Below are 15,039 nucleotides of genomic sequence, written 5' to 3' on the forward strand. Positions count from 1 at the left end.
CGCCCCAAATCACTGATGCATCATGGCTTGATTAATTGGAGGCTGGACAAGGGGGAAGCCTAGCGGATCAGTTCATGAATGTGCAGGGATAAAAAATAAATAAATACAAAAAAAAAAAACACCCACCCGCCCGCACCGATGACTCTTGCCAACGGGCCGTTCCAGCGGATCTGCCACTGTCCAAAAACGTCTCATCTGTCTTTCTCGATGCACTTCTCAGACTCTCCGTCTGATCAAACCACGCTCCGTCCGCACTCTCGCTCTCAATTAGCGCTGTTGTTAGGGGAGATAAATAGGTTTGCTACAGCTGGCACCGCTGTCCAAATTTCCCCGGAGGGGCAATTCTCCGTGCGCCAACGCATCAGAGAAAGTTTGGAGAGAAGATGAGGATGAAGAGGCAGGCTTCTAGATACCAGGAAAAACTGATGATAGCTTGAAAGCTGGTTCCGTTTAAAAGCACTCAACCAACCGCATGGCGCAAAAACGTCAGCTATAAGAGCTTTGGATCCGGCCAACCAATCGGAGGGTAGAAAAATGCCGAGCAGCTTGCCGGCCCTGAGAGGATGAATTGGAAATCTGCAACAGTCCTTTGAAATCGCTTTGAAAGTACTTCCGTGGGCCGGCCGGCACCGTTGATTCCGAAGGCCCCGGGCGGATTCGACCGACACGGCAACGCATAGAGGCTGCAATCTGGTCGGACCCCCCGAAACAAATCCGCAGCCGAGAGAATGGCTACTTCTGCCACTGCGTCCATCATTTCGGCGACAGCATCCTGTAATGTGTGAAGATTAGTGTTCTACTCTGGTATGCCTCAGCTGTATGCAAAGCAGGGATGCTCTCCTATTCCACTTGGATTGCCTCTCATCAGTGAGAGAGCGGCCAAACCGTCGCTCTTGTCTGTAGCCAAACGTTGCAAAATGGCCGCCGTTGCGCAAGACCGCTCAATGCACGTGATGAGGATGAGCGGGCGCCACTCGGACGCGTGCACTCCTCTTGCTTTGTCGCTTCTTTTTGGGCCACTTGACACGATGTGTGAAGCCAACGGCGTTGAACTCGGCTTTAAAATCCAACAAATCCATGCTCCTTAAAAACATCTCGGCTGGCTTACCGTATTGGAGTCAGCCAGCCGGAAGCCTTTGCGAGAAAGCGAAGGAGCGGTGAGCCGTCTGAGGTTGACCGGCTGTAATGTTTAATAATCCAAGGAAAAAAAGCAAATTAAAGAGAGCTTGGAGGCACTTATTGGCCTCATAGGAACTGTGGCCTTTTTAGCAGAGTTGAGGATCAATGGCAGAGGCTGATGAAGCCATCAATCTTGAGCACAATGAGCCAGGAATTAATGGAAGCAGCAGGAACGCATCGCAGTTGCATCAGGGTGGATGGACGGATGAATGGAAAATGGCTTTAAAGGATTGCCCAGCGTTGGTCCCTTCAGCAAAAGGTGCTTAATCAAATGGAGTGGCTGGAATCTGCCGTCTCCTCATTTCCAGGGGTGCACATAAACAAGCCAGATTGAATTAGCGGCCGCCTTTCCAAGTCTTGCAGCAGATCAATTATAGGCAAAGGTTTGGGGACGGCCCATTGGCTAATTCCTCCGACTGACTTGCATATTGGACAACCGACTTACTGAGTCGAATGGCACATTGAGAGGCAATCTCGAGCGGGGACTTGGTCAGCTTCTCTTTGACGTACAATCGACGTCAAGTTTTGACCATTATAAACAACGTGATTGAAAATGTCAACAGCGTGCCTTCAAGAATATGAATATCAATTGTGAGAACATATTATTAAAAGTCATTTGAGTACATTTGTGATTTCAGAAGTGTGTCTCAAACCGGTAGGCCCTTCATGGCAATCGTCGCAAATCACGTCATTTTGTCACCCCGTCTTCCAATTGGCTAATTCACAAAAGTCTTTCGACTCGCCCGTCTGCTCCCGTCGTCGGGCCGTAACGCTCTGCGGGTCGGCGAAATGGGTCATACGTCCCGACTGTGCCGGTCTGAGAGTACGAAGGTCGCGGAGGAGCGTTGGTTAGACATGTTAGCGGCTTCGACTAGCCCTAGCCTGAACGGCGCTCAATTTTAAAAGATGCATACCAAGGGCGCGGAAAGAGGCAATGGCGCAAAGTGGAGCGCTTTATTCGTCATACAATTTGCACCGATATCATGACATTTCTATTGTTTTATGACGGGTTTTAACGGTGTCAATGTGAAGGCGATGAATCAGAGAAATACTGTACCGCTTTTTTTTTTAGCCGGGCTACAATGTCATGCTACGCTATACAATACAATGTTATCTATATAGCACATTTGAAATCAGCTGGAGCTGTAACAAAGCACTTTGCAAACAATAAACAATAAATAATAATAATAAACAATCAAAAGGCCACAATACACAAGTGTTGATCAACGTGCGCAGCGGAGACCCTATGACTACATTTCGGTTTGCATTTCTGAGTGAAAATGCTGCCTTACTTGCAACCGGTCACCATCATGTTGTGCCTGAGAGACACTTCAAATATCTGAAGCCTTGCAGTCTGATAAATAAGCTACGTCTTGCAGGTCACACTTTCTCGTCCTAATGAGAGACATAGTTCACTTTTTTCCCTCCTATGTGAATACTAAAAATATGTCTGCCCGAAAAAGCCAAAAAGACCACTTGAGACCACTCTACTGTGCTGCAAAAGACTCAACTTTCATCCCATTAGCTACAGAAGAACCTCAGTTAATAAGCTGTTTTTTTCTGGTTAAAAGTTGTTGTTTTTTATAACAGATTCTTAGCTTGTATTTTCTTTTTCAAAACAAGCTACAGTACTGTATAAACTGAATTTCCCCTCAGGGAATCATCAAGTATCGTTGTGGTTATCGTCTACTCTCTAAAAGCAATACGGGGGTGTGGCGTTGTGAGCTGCGGACCAATAGGAGCGTTGTTTTTCCGGGAGGGCGGGCTCAACCGACTAGCAGGTTTGCGTGCGCTCCCGCTCTCTTGTGTCTGTCTCTCTCCGCGTTGCGTTGAGGCAACTGTGCGCGGAGTAACAGTAAATCAGACCTCGCAGCCGGAGCAGTGAAACCGAAAACCTGCAAACCTCGTCGCTGTATTTTTGGCCGCTGACAGGAGCGACTGAGCCCCCCGGCGCTGTCTTTCCTTCCTCGGCTACAAGCACCTAGAGACTTGTCCGGTGAGAGCGACGCGGCCAAGCGGTTTTCCGCCTACTTTCTGCTCGAGCGCAATATTCGTTCACACTGGAAATGTCCGAAAACAAGCCGAACGACGAGCCCAAGTTATCGACGACGGACAGGGTGGTGAAATGTGAGTACTCCATTTGCTCTTTGACATCCCCCCCCCCCCCCCCCCCCCCGAGACGGATTCACGGTCGAGATGGTTGGCTGGCTCGCTGGCTGTGGAGGAAGAAGAAGGGTGTTAGCCGAGCCGTGACAGCGGCTCCGTACGAGGAAGTGAGGCTCACTCCGACTGGCTTGACCCAGATGGGCTCCGTATGAGCCGCATTGTACCTTTTCACCAGCCACCATTGTAGCCTGCGAGTAAGACACAATTGCGCACAACCGTTGCAAGGGCGACTTGGAAGCTCATTTTGCACGCACCGCCAACCATAGTTTTTTACTAGGGCTGCTTTTCGCACCCTACCTTTTTTTGAAAATGTGTTTTGTGTGTGTGTGTGGGGGGGGGGGATATTTACACGATTCTTGCTCGCCTGCGTTTGACATTCCACCTTTGCAATGGAGCAGAAGAACGCAATAAAGATCACAATCGGTTTGTGTGCACACAGAAGCAATGCGGCCAGTTGCATGCGAGTTTTCCTCTCATGCTGACAAGGATTACCCCCCCCCAACACACACACACAAACCCACACACCAATCCCCATCCCCGCCCCATTTCAGCCTTGTTTTTTTATCCTCAAACTGAGTGTGACGTGCCACACTTTGCTCCAATCTGCCCTACAAGAGGGTCTTGTGTGTGTACAGCGGTGCCACTCACTTGACCACAAGCAGCATTTGAAAAGATAGTGAAGGATTATTAAAAAAAAAAAAAAAAAAAGGAAATTTAACGAGAATGAAATGTGTGTTCAAATTCTTTGCTAAGAAACAATGCAAAACGCTGCAGACGAGCAAATGAATGCATCGGCGTCGCGCGCTGTGTTATGACTTGTGGCGCAACACAGGAAGAGAGATAACGTAACGCTACTCAGAGGCATATTCTTTATCCTCTGCAAAGCAATACTTATACTACTGCGGCACACTGAGGAGGTGCTCTGACCGTCTCCATGTGCAGTATATGTGTATTTCTGAATTATAACAATAGCAAATTCTGTCGAGGAACATCCATTGGTAACTTTGGTTAAAAAAAAAAAAAAAAAAGGCAAAAAACATCCCAAATTCTTCCATTGCCGAGCGGTAAAGGACAGACGCATCATGTCTCGCTCGGTTGCTTTTTTTTCCCTTTTGAATATTTCAAAAGATCACCCCGCACGACAGTCTCCAGCAACTTGAAGGCAAATTAAAAATAGATATGACAAGTGTGGCTTTTGAAGAGATTGAGCTATATATTCAAGATGCTCCGACGAGACTTTTTGTTTGTTTTCTGTTTGAATATTTTCAAAGTGTTGATTAAAATGCACCGTAAATACAGTCGTAGTGATTCCGAGTTACTCTGAATTGTTGATCCCATTGGGGGAAGTGTGTGTTTTGCTTATTGTGACAACACAAGAGCTTTGCTTTGTGTGTACAAAGCAGCTTTCCAAAATTCCTCCAGGCGAAAGGTGCAAAGTGACTTGTCGGTCCGCCACCTGTCCGGCTCGGTCGGCTGCAAGCTTCCGGTCCGACATGGAGCCCGACCGTTTGGCAATGCGCACGCACGAGCCTCGTGACTGACGATGCAAGAAGCGGCTTTTTGCGTCATCTGTTCTGTTCTCTTCTTTTCTTTTCTTGCTTGTGTCCTTTCCTGTTAGTGGAGTTGCTCAAGATTTCTTCATCACAGCGAGGCGGAGTGCGGGAAATGGCACGACTTGACCTTTCCGGTGATGCGTCGCTGATGAGACGTTCTTGTCCAACAATCAGTTTCGCATTAGCAGAAAATTGTCACATTGCGTGCGGCAAAGCCCGATCAGTCATGTATTGAATGCGTTTTTCCCAGTGTTGCTGATATTTGGATGTTTTTGACACTTTGGATCGGCCTTGCAAAAACTCTTTGGCAAGCTGTAATCAAGGGAATGAAATGCTCCGTCCGAACGAAACCTGATCCCAAAAAAAAAAAAATAGGAAAAGCAATGAAATAGCTACAATTGAACTAACATTTTCATTCACAAAATAGAATCAATAAAAAAATCCTTGGAAAAAAACTCACCAACTGCAACTGCATCTCAAAGGGATGGTTGGCCATGTTTTCACTCACAGGTTGACAACAAGAAAATGAAAAGAGTTGTCATTTTCTATTTTATCCATTCATTTTGGGAAATAAGGGACTCCATGAATAACGCCTCTTGTTAAAGAGGCAAACGGCCGCGCCCCCTACCGTTCCATCCTCTCCTATGTTCGGTCAGAGCCACCGGAGGGACCGATTCCAAACTCTCCATTGGAAATCATTGTACTTTCATTGCTTATAACGTCCAAAAAACGACGTAGGCGCGTCGGCCCCGCCGACGGCAGCGAGTGAAAGCCGGCAGCCGGCCGGAGTCGTTTTTAGCCCAGAACGTGAACGAGAGCCACGCATTTGATCCTAATCATCGGCGGATGCTTCTACTTGTGAGTCTACCACCGAGCGCATATTTGTAGTCTGTCGTTTTGCTGAAAATAGACTTTGAACGTTTATTTTTAGTTGGAAGTGGCCTTGGATTATTTGGGACGTATTGGCCATGGATCATCCCTTTGTTTCTGCTCCGCCGTCTCTTCGAGAGAGTCTTGCCTTTACCTGGCATTTTCTAGCCACGTTTCACCTTTATGACCGTCTATCATCTCCCTTGCCTTGATTTATCGGTGAAATGGAAGCGCTTCATTAGATGCAAGCGAGCCGCCTTTCAAATCAATACGATTTACCAATACGGCGCTTTAAGCGGGCCGGCCCGGTACGCAGCGGCGGTCGGGACTACCGGCGCTACTCGGTTTCAGCCTCTAGCGTAGCGGGACTTTGCATGAGCTCACAGTCGCCTCTCTTGTTCTATTTCGTTCTTGCACTTTGTGAGACTTGTACGACTGCTCCAGTCATTCGGGGGACCTCCAGAAATAATGACGATAAAAGTTTCTTTGCCGCGTGAGCCGTCATCTAGACGTAGCTACAAAGCTACAAACGTAACACAAAGGCTAACTTCGAAATAAAAGCTTACCAGATAATTCATTGATGCCAATGCGTGGCCTTCGGAGGCTTTTATTTTGAAGTTGGGCGGCGCGACGGCTAGCTTGACTTATGCCCTTGTCCTTATCCCCGTATACCTTCGCATCACATTACGGCACTTCACTAAACTTTGCCGGTCGGTCATCCGTCGGCGGCCAGGGCGCATCGTTCGTCAGTCCGCGCAAAGACGTAGAAAGTGCAAGTTGTCGCCGCGTCCACCGGCAACGCGACCAATCTATTCAACCATGGTTTGGTTTACGATGATATTACGATGATGTTATGATAGACCAAAGCAAGAAAACACCGAGTTAGGTTTGGCGTCGTCCGCAACGCAAATCTCAATCGTCGACACACTGTATGTTCGCAGCGACCCCCACCCGTCAACATCGGAGGGACGCCAAAAGATAAGAGAATCTATTGCCCGGACAAGGCTTCTCAATGTTTAGGGCGCAGACTCCACTTTGTCATCGGCACGAGGGATTTATTTTAAATCACATACTGTACCTTATGCAAATATACACTACTTTTACTCGCACAAAAATAGCAACCATGCTAAACATCATTACTGTGACTTAAGTTCAATTTCTTGTGCAGTCTATAATATGAAGTCACATTTTTTTGTGTTCATTTTTGTTCTTCAAATGCAATTTGCAAACATATTGGTCATTATATTGTAATGCAGTTTATATATGGCCTACTGTCATTTAGAAGTATTGTATAGATGACGTACTCGTATGTAACAGTCAACACTTAAATTAGTTTGACCCAATCAGAATATTACATTTCTAATTTATCAGAAGCAAATGACTTCAACTTTGTTTGCCATGTGTAAATATTACTTTAAAAACAAAACAGCAAAGGCTCCAGACAAGGGTCTAAATGTAGAGATGAATAGCATGTCTGTTATTCTGTCAAAATTGGCATTTTACTCAAAGCAGTTTACTACTTTGGCAATTTATATGTGCATAGCAAGTTAAACTCGTTGGTTTATACAAGGAAACCATACTTTAATTTATACATTTGCACTTGACATTTTTTTTTTTTGTAATAATTAATTTAATAAATGTTCTTGGGTCCAAAACAAACCTGTTCTTGTTTTGTAGCAAAAAATAAATACTCGTCTGAATAATCGTGATTTCGATTATTACCAAAATCATCGCGATTAATATTGTTTTCATAATCGAGCAGCCCTACCCGTCAGTGACGGACTGACGGACCGCTCCATCAGTCTGACGGAATGCCCACGTCGGCGGCTAGCCGCTAACATTGACGTGTCGCATTCAAACGCAGTTGGACATTTCAAACTCAGGCAGATTTTGAAAATGTATTAATGACACCTTTCTTATCCATGATCAAGAATGTCTTTCTTTCTTTCTTTCTTTCTGTCTTTCTTTCTTTCTGTCTTTCTTTCTTTCTGTCTTTCTTTCTTTCTGACTTTCTTTCTTTCTGACTTTCTTTCTTTCTGACTTTCTTTCTTTCTGACTTTCTTTCTTACTTAATGATCTGCTGTTACCCACCACCTAATTTACCCGTCAACAGCGTAACACGGGGGAATCCCGGCACTTCTTTTTTTTTTTTTTTCTTTCCCCCACTTAAAGCACCGATCATGGCTTTATAGGCACTGACAACTTGTCAGTCGCGTCACTGTGTTGTGATGGTGCATCCTCTTCCAACCTTTGCCGCTCATCACATCATGGAGGAATTAGTCTCTGTTGTGGATTTAGGGCACGGCAAAGCGACGGATTTGGCCAGATTAAGATCCATATAGGGGGATAACGGCGGCTCGGCTCAGAGGTTGTAATCTGACTCTGTGCATGACGCCTGCTAATTCACGTGAACAAATGGACGCGAGGTGCCAAAAAAGACAAAGGAGCAACTTGTGGATTGATGAGATGAGCTTTGATTTTGCACTCTTGTGCCTGATTTTCACATTGGCGCTTATCTTCTCCGCAGACGCAAAGCCTTAGGCGGCTTCCATCTCACGGCCGCGAGACATCACAACGCGCATCGCTTTTTTTTTTTTTTTTGGTTAGCATTGGCGGTTGACAAAAAGCATTTGGAAGGGAGACGATATTGGCGTGTCAGTAGATGCCTCGCTCTCATATTCCACGCGTCAATAGAGACTGCGCGTGTGCACCACGCGGAAGTAGATTTATTTATTTATTTATTTATTTATTTGGGCAGAGTGGTCGTGCGGGGGAGGAGAGGCTGACCCAGTCAGCTGCCAGCTAGCGGGTTCGAGTGGTGGTAGGAAAGCTGCTTCCTTACCTCACGGAGGAGGCACTATCTTGATGCGCTTGTGTGGATTTGTGCACACACGCTTTGTTGGGTGGCAAAATACGCACGGATCATGGCTCTCGGGGTCGCAATCATTTTTGAAATCCAGATTATAGGCCGATTCCCATATAGGCAGAACAAAGTTCCGATAAACGATTTACTGACCGATTTAATTTTAAAAACATAAAAGTGAATAGAATACATTTTTTGGGTCCCTTAACGTTAACAGCAATAAAAATATGAATTAAAGGCAGAGCGTTGGAGTGTTTTACAATACATTGTCTTTTGAATATTTGCCTTTACCAGAGAGAGAAAAATGTGGGGATTTTTTTTTTTTTTTTCTCTCTTTACTTTTTTTTGTAGGGGGAGGGTGTTTGAACGTCATGATCTTTGTCTTATGTTGTAATGTGTTCATGTGTAAGAAAAAGAACATCAGCTGATTTTGAAAATATCGCCGATTTAAAAAAAAAAAAAAAAAATTTTTTAAATGACTACAACAAAAAGTATTTTTTCAGTCTAATTCTGCCATAGATGGGTTGGTGGAAATGAGCATCATGCAACAATAATCATAAACGGCGCAGCAACACATACAAACAGCGCATACAACAATAACTGACGTATGCTCGCATCTCTGTGGGAACGGATTGGCATGTGTCGTGTAGCATGTTACTGGCACGCTGTTATTTACAGTTGCGTTCAAGAAAAAAATAAGGAGGCGGAGACGGTTCGTATTGCAACTTTAAATGAACAGTGTGGTACTGCAGTGCTTGTATGCACATCCATAGATCGGAAGATGAACACCTCCTGTATTGGAATTAGGTCAGTATGTCAACATTCCTTCATCTGGTGTCTCACTTTTTTTTCTCTTTTTTTTTAAACTGGAGCCAAAGACAGAAGTGTCATCTTTTGAGCTTGTCAGTCTCAAATATGAATGAACCAGATAGCACACCTTCATGTTGTCTGACTGTTTATGTAACCCTGGAACGCACGCACACACTCCTGCGCACTCCTCCGACTTATCTCGAGGAGGCTCCATGTGGGGAAAACAAAGCTGAAGTGTAATTCTACGGGCAAGTCCCCGCATGCTGCTTTGGAACAGATACGCACGCGCAAGATTTTCATTTTGAGACCCCTTTTCACACTCTGAAGTCACCGTAGTCGTGCCAAGCGAATGTCAAACGGCAAAGCTTTTATCGGATTTCTGTGGGCGAACGTGCGCCGAGGTTTGAAGCCAAGGAAGCTGCCCCTGCGTTTCTTTCCATTTCGCTCGTTCCACGCAGCATCTCAGCTGCCCAAGTGGCGCTATTCCCGTTTGTCCTCGGCGGGTGTCGCGCCGTATTCGGCTGCGGGTTCACTTTGGAGTTTGACTCCTTTTGCTTTTAATCTGCTAATGGCATCGAGAGCGTTTAACGGCATTTAGATGAGGCTGCAGTTTTGCACAGTGCGGATTTGGGATATTTGAGATCTCAAAGCCATTAAGCAAATGAGCAGAAATGTGGCCAATTGAGAAAAGCCCTAATCACAGAAGGGGAATGCTCAGCATTGCCCAGTCTTGTCCCCCACGCACACACCTCCAGCCCCAGCCCCGCCCTCCTTGCTTCACCCACTGTTTGAAACGACAACCCGAGGGAGAGGTTCTCCCGTCTTTCAGGTGTCGTTAGCTCACTAAGCTCATTGTGTGGACACAAGAGAAACTCCGGCTATACAAATACAGCTGGAGGTGAGCGCAGGCCTCAAGGTTTATTTACGTTGCTTGGCATTTGCTGATCGCAGGCTGCCTGCCCCGCTTCCACTCAAGCTTCTTGGTCCACGTGGAGCCTGACGGGATGCGGCCTTGGGATTTGTATTTATTGTTTTTGCATTTGCACTTCTTGATGCCGGCTGACATCGCTTCGATTTTTAGGGGGTTGGGTATATTTCGAAATGAAAATAACAGAGAGCACTCTCAACTGTAATGGGCACGGCGAGTCGGCACACCATGCGTGACAATCTTTTGTCTTTTGAAATAAGGGTTAAGTAGCTGCTAGAGCTGTCAAAATGAACCGATGAATCGACAGCTAATCGAGCGTCGAATTCAACGTTTGAATAATGGTGAGAGCCATTTCTTCAAATTGTCAAAATCCTCCAACGTCAGCCTCTCTGTAGTCATTTTTGCACTCATTTTTGCGGTCATTCAGGAAAACACACTTCTTATCTTTGAAAACAATAGCCGCACCACTAACTGAATCCATTTCAAAAGGTTGGCGAGTACAACATGAATACCTCTCGAGTGCTATTGTCCCATCGTTGTATATTCCTTTCTTGGCATCATTAAACAATGGCAAATAAACAGCAGTCCAAATCCAAAATGGGTTTGTAATACACTTTCATGCTAAATAAAATGTCGTCCGAATAATCGACGGAATAATCCACAGCATATTCCATTCAAAAATATCCGATAGTGATAGCCCTAGTAGCCGCATAAAAAGCCAAAGAAAAATGACAAAAACCAGCACCCACTATGTCTCTGGCGTTGTAGGGCTTTTCCTCAATATCGTCATTTGTCTTTTTTTTTCAGGGTCCTCTTCCCAGGTATTTTTTGACAAACAAACACAAGCAATAAATGAATCCCTATTGCAACAATCAACATCACGTTTATTACGGCTCAATGTTTCCGTCTTAAATAAAGCATGCGAGGCATCGTTGTGATGGCGCTCATGACTTGAGTGTGCCCTGAGACAAAAAAAAGGTAGCGGGCTGGCAACATTTGAGCCGGGCCGCTTTTTTCGGCCTTTCCTGCCCACGTGGCAGGAGGAGGGATGAGGACCGGGCCTACTCGCTCAAAACAAACTTTGCAGAGGCTGAACTGAAGGGAGGCAGAATCGTGACCGAGGTGCGTCTGTGTAAGCGTGCGTTGTTGTTGTTGTTGTCGTCGTCGTCGTTGTCAAGGCAAGACTTTTTTTTTTTTTTTTCTCTCTCTCTTCCCCCTGCTCTTATCTGCTGCTCTGCCCTTGATGCGAAATTTCATTAGCGCCACACACTCCTTCACTCCCGGTCTGTTCAATTCCTCTGCTTTGCAGCGAAATGAATTTAGCGCTGAAGCCGCGCGCGATAAAGTGCGGTTTGCCGTGAGCCCGAGGCGGAGCCGAGTGTCTCAAGCCCCCTGGAAATGAAGCCCGCTCGTTCGGAGTTGGCCTCCACAGTTGCCAGGCAATCACGTATCTCATCAGCGAGCGAGCGAGCGAGCGAGCGAGCCTCCGTTAGCCAGATTGTGTGGAGGTTAGTGTGTCCCGCGGCTCCCATTGATTATTCTTCTTTGCCTGTCGAAGCATCGCCGGGGAGTCCTGCATTGCGCTCAGCGATTGTTTGATCCCCGGTGCTGTCTCACTCCATTTTAGAGTCGAAGCAGTCAAGCTTGTAGGCGGGGAACACCCGCTCTCGTGAGGATTGCGGCAAGCAACGAGACCCCTTAATGGAGATGCAATGCAAGCTCGCTTCACAAACTCATTTCATTCCGAAAGCTCCGTTCGCCAACCGGAACGTTCGAGAACCCAAGCGGTGCTTCCCGTTCGACTTATGGCAACATTCTGTGCATTGAGGATGGAATTCGCGTTGAAAGGATTCATCGAAAACCTCAATAATCAAATCAAGCGATCGCACCAATGCCAGTGCCGTTTCATTTTGACTGCGCGCCGTGTTCCGCTTAACAACATCGTGCCGTCCTGCTCTCGCGGTCGAGCGGCAAGGATGTCGCCCTCGGGCTGACGGCTCGCGCCTCACGCGTCGGAGCCATCTTGTCGCGGCAAGGCGCCCATGATGCTTCAAGGCCGTCGCCCCGTATAGAATGTAATCCAATCCGCCCGGAGGAATGCGGCGATCTTTGGACACGGCCAAAGTCAAGTACAAATCAGCCGGCCCGCCACGCAGATAGCGCAACTGAGCGATCGGAAGCATGCGCCCGGCTTGCGGTGGGTCGGTCGGTCGGTCGGTCGGTCGGTGGGTCGGTGGGTCGGTGGAGGAAAAATCGGTCCGGCCTCCGCCGTCCCCAAAACCGCGTTCGTGCTCATTTTCCATCTTGTATACGTCTTGAAAAGACAGTGTGTGACATTATCCGGGAGCTGCATTACGCGGTCTTCCCTGTCTGTTTGTTTTCGAGCCAGCCCTTCTGTGGAGCCCAAACAGATGGAGTATACATCCAGGGCCGTCTTATTTGCTTTGAATGAAAATAAATTCAATGTGTTGTGACGCAGCGGACTACCGGGGCACCTACCGTATGGTCTGTTAGTCCATACAGTGAAGGGAATTGTTTGAAGAACCGTATTTAAATGGCCGTTCGGCCTCACCGTCTGCTTTTTGTTGGTCAAAGGAGGACTCGTCTGACACCGACCGGCAGATCCATGTCGGGGAGAAAGAAAGCGCATTTGCCGTTTGTGCGAGTCATCGCTCTCGTGTGTTTACACGACACTCGAGAAAGAGAAGAAGCCAACGCGGCATCCTGCGGTGGCCGTTTTTGGACAGAAAGAATGCCGCACAAGCTACACCAGAAGAATTAGTCAGCGACCTCAGGAGCTGGACTCGGATTGGTCGCTTATTTCAGCGTGAGTGTTTGGGTGAGGGACAGCAGCTCCTTGCGAGTGCCGTTGTACCCCTGTGTTTGACCGTTTGACCCGTTGACTAAACGGATGAGGTTCAAAAGAGAGGCCGAAGCTCGCGGCGTGCGCAGCTTCCTTCTTTGGACCTGACGTCCAACGTGAGCCCGCAACGCCGTGCGACTAAGTTGCGGAGGCAGACGGAGTTTCAACCCCAAACCGCGGGCACAAACGTACCGGCTCCCCGCAGGGGTCAGCGCAATGACCTGGGCAGCCGCAAGCTGGACTTTTGAAAGAAGGCCCTGGTCCTGGTCCCTGGCCCTGGCCCTGGCCCTGGCCCTGGCCCTGGCCCTGGCCCTGGCCCTGGCCCTGGCCCTGGCCCTGGTCCTGGCCCTGGCGTTGACGTTGGCTCCGACTGAACGGCGGATCGCGAATGTGACGCTAACTACCTTTAATCTGGCGGCTGCCGCCGGTAAAGCCTGCGCAGATGGTGCCTTGCGCATAATACGCTGCCAGTCAATTTGGAAAGTGCTCTCTCTGCAGTATGGAGGTCAGGCTGGCGGCAGAGGAAGATGATTTACTCTACAGTCCCTTTTAGGCCACAGGGCTTGCATAATCGCAGCTACTTGGGGAGCTCCGTCACAGCTTCTCCGGTTTTATAGAGCGCCAGCGGGGAGCTGGTAATGGCCAGACGAGGTACGCGAGTTCACTTCCATCCGATGCCGACTCAGAATTCCTTTGCTTGTTCGAGATACGAGTCTTTTATCCTTGTCCGCCCTTGTCATGCTTTCCCCCCAGCCCCCGCTTCAGTTCTTGGCCGTCCGCTACTCCTGGCAGGAGAGGGAGAACCCGCCACACCCCCACCGTCATGGCCCTGATACGGCCGTGGGCCTGGACAAGGGGGATCAGGAAGCCGCGGTTAAGGGACAGGCCATCGTTTTTGGGCTCGCGTTGCCTTGGCAAGAGGCAGGAGGAGGTGGCTGGCCGCGCCATCCCATTGCCTCGCCACCTGTCCTCTCAAAAACCGCTGTCACTATGCCAGAAATAAAAGTCAACCTCTAAACACACTCGCGCGCTACCGTGAGGCGCGATGCCGTTTTTCGGTCAAATGGCACTCCTGGGGCTTTTCTTTTTTTCTTTTTGCCGTGCCTTGGTGAAATGCTTTGTCACATATCTGAAGGTGCTATTCCTGCACCCTTAGCAGGGCTTGCCCCAATTAACAGACCGGCGTGATAGTCGGGGAGTGGTATTTCATTTTGTTTTTGAGGACAAGCAGTTGTTATCTTCTGGCCGAAGGTTAGTTGGTGCCGGTGTTTAATTTGGGTCGTCCTCGGGTCCGGTATGCGTAAGAGCGGGTGCAAATATAGACCGACCTCACCCTCTCCGTATGAGTGCTGTAATTGCAGTGGCGAAATGTCCACAAGTCAGCTGCCAACGAGCCCTCCTTGAGAGGCGCGATCACGCCTGTTCAGGCATATTATGTGGGAGACAAGCTGCGAATGAGTCCACAAACGAGTGGAGTGGAGAGGCGCAAAGCTTTGTCAGAGCAAACTCCGAGACTTTATGTCGGTAGAATAGACCGGGCGAGGCTTCTAAAGCCGTCGGGTGACATTGTGGAGCCATTTACTCGCTGCGGTTATGCGCTTATTGCCTTTTACCTTCCGATGTCGGAGGATTTGTGCTGAAAAATCCGACCGGACTGCCCGCGGTCTGACACGTCCCCCGTCGGCGTGTCGCTCAAACAACAAGGACCGCCGGTCCAGCTCTCCGGGGTTAGTGGGGCACATCTGTTCGCAATAGGACTACCTGCGTTGTGAGTCCCTCCCGCTGCAAGCACCCGTCCACAGCTTGG

General features: G+C 48.0%; 1 protein-coding gene across 3 annotated transcripts in view; it reads left to right on the plus strand.

The window, feature by feature from the left end:
* Positions 1-2,957: 2,957 nt before the first annotated feature.
* LOC147150676 (protein phosphatase 3 catalytic subunit alpha) overlaps positions 2,958-15,039 on the plus strand; it is a 54,644-nt gene continuing 42,562 nt past the window's right edge. For 2 of the 3 annotated variants that reach the window (XM_086053157.1, XM_086053166.1), the window contains exon 1: positions 2,959-3,306. In XM_086053157.1, the coding sequence (XP_085909283.1) occupies positions 3,246-3,306 (61 nt within the window). In that variant the 5' untranslated portion in view covers positions 2,959-3,245. Of the gene's footprint in view, positions 3,307-15,039 lie in introns of all 3 variants that reach the window. The other variant, XR_015089802.1, reaches the window with a different exon arrangement.

The sequence above is a fragment of the Filicampus tigris genome, chromosome 2 (genome assembly GCF_054856515.1).
Source record: "Filicampus tigris isolate MCC_2025a chromosome 2, RoL_Ftig_1.0, whole genome shotgun sequence".
Classification (NCBI taxonomy): Eukaryota; Metazoa; Chordata; class Actinopteri; order Syngnathiformes; family Syngnathidae; genus Filicampus; species Filicampus tigris.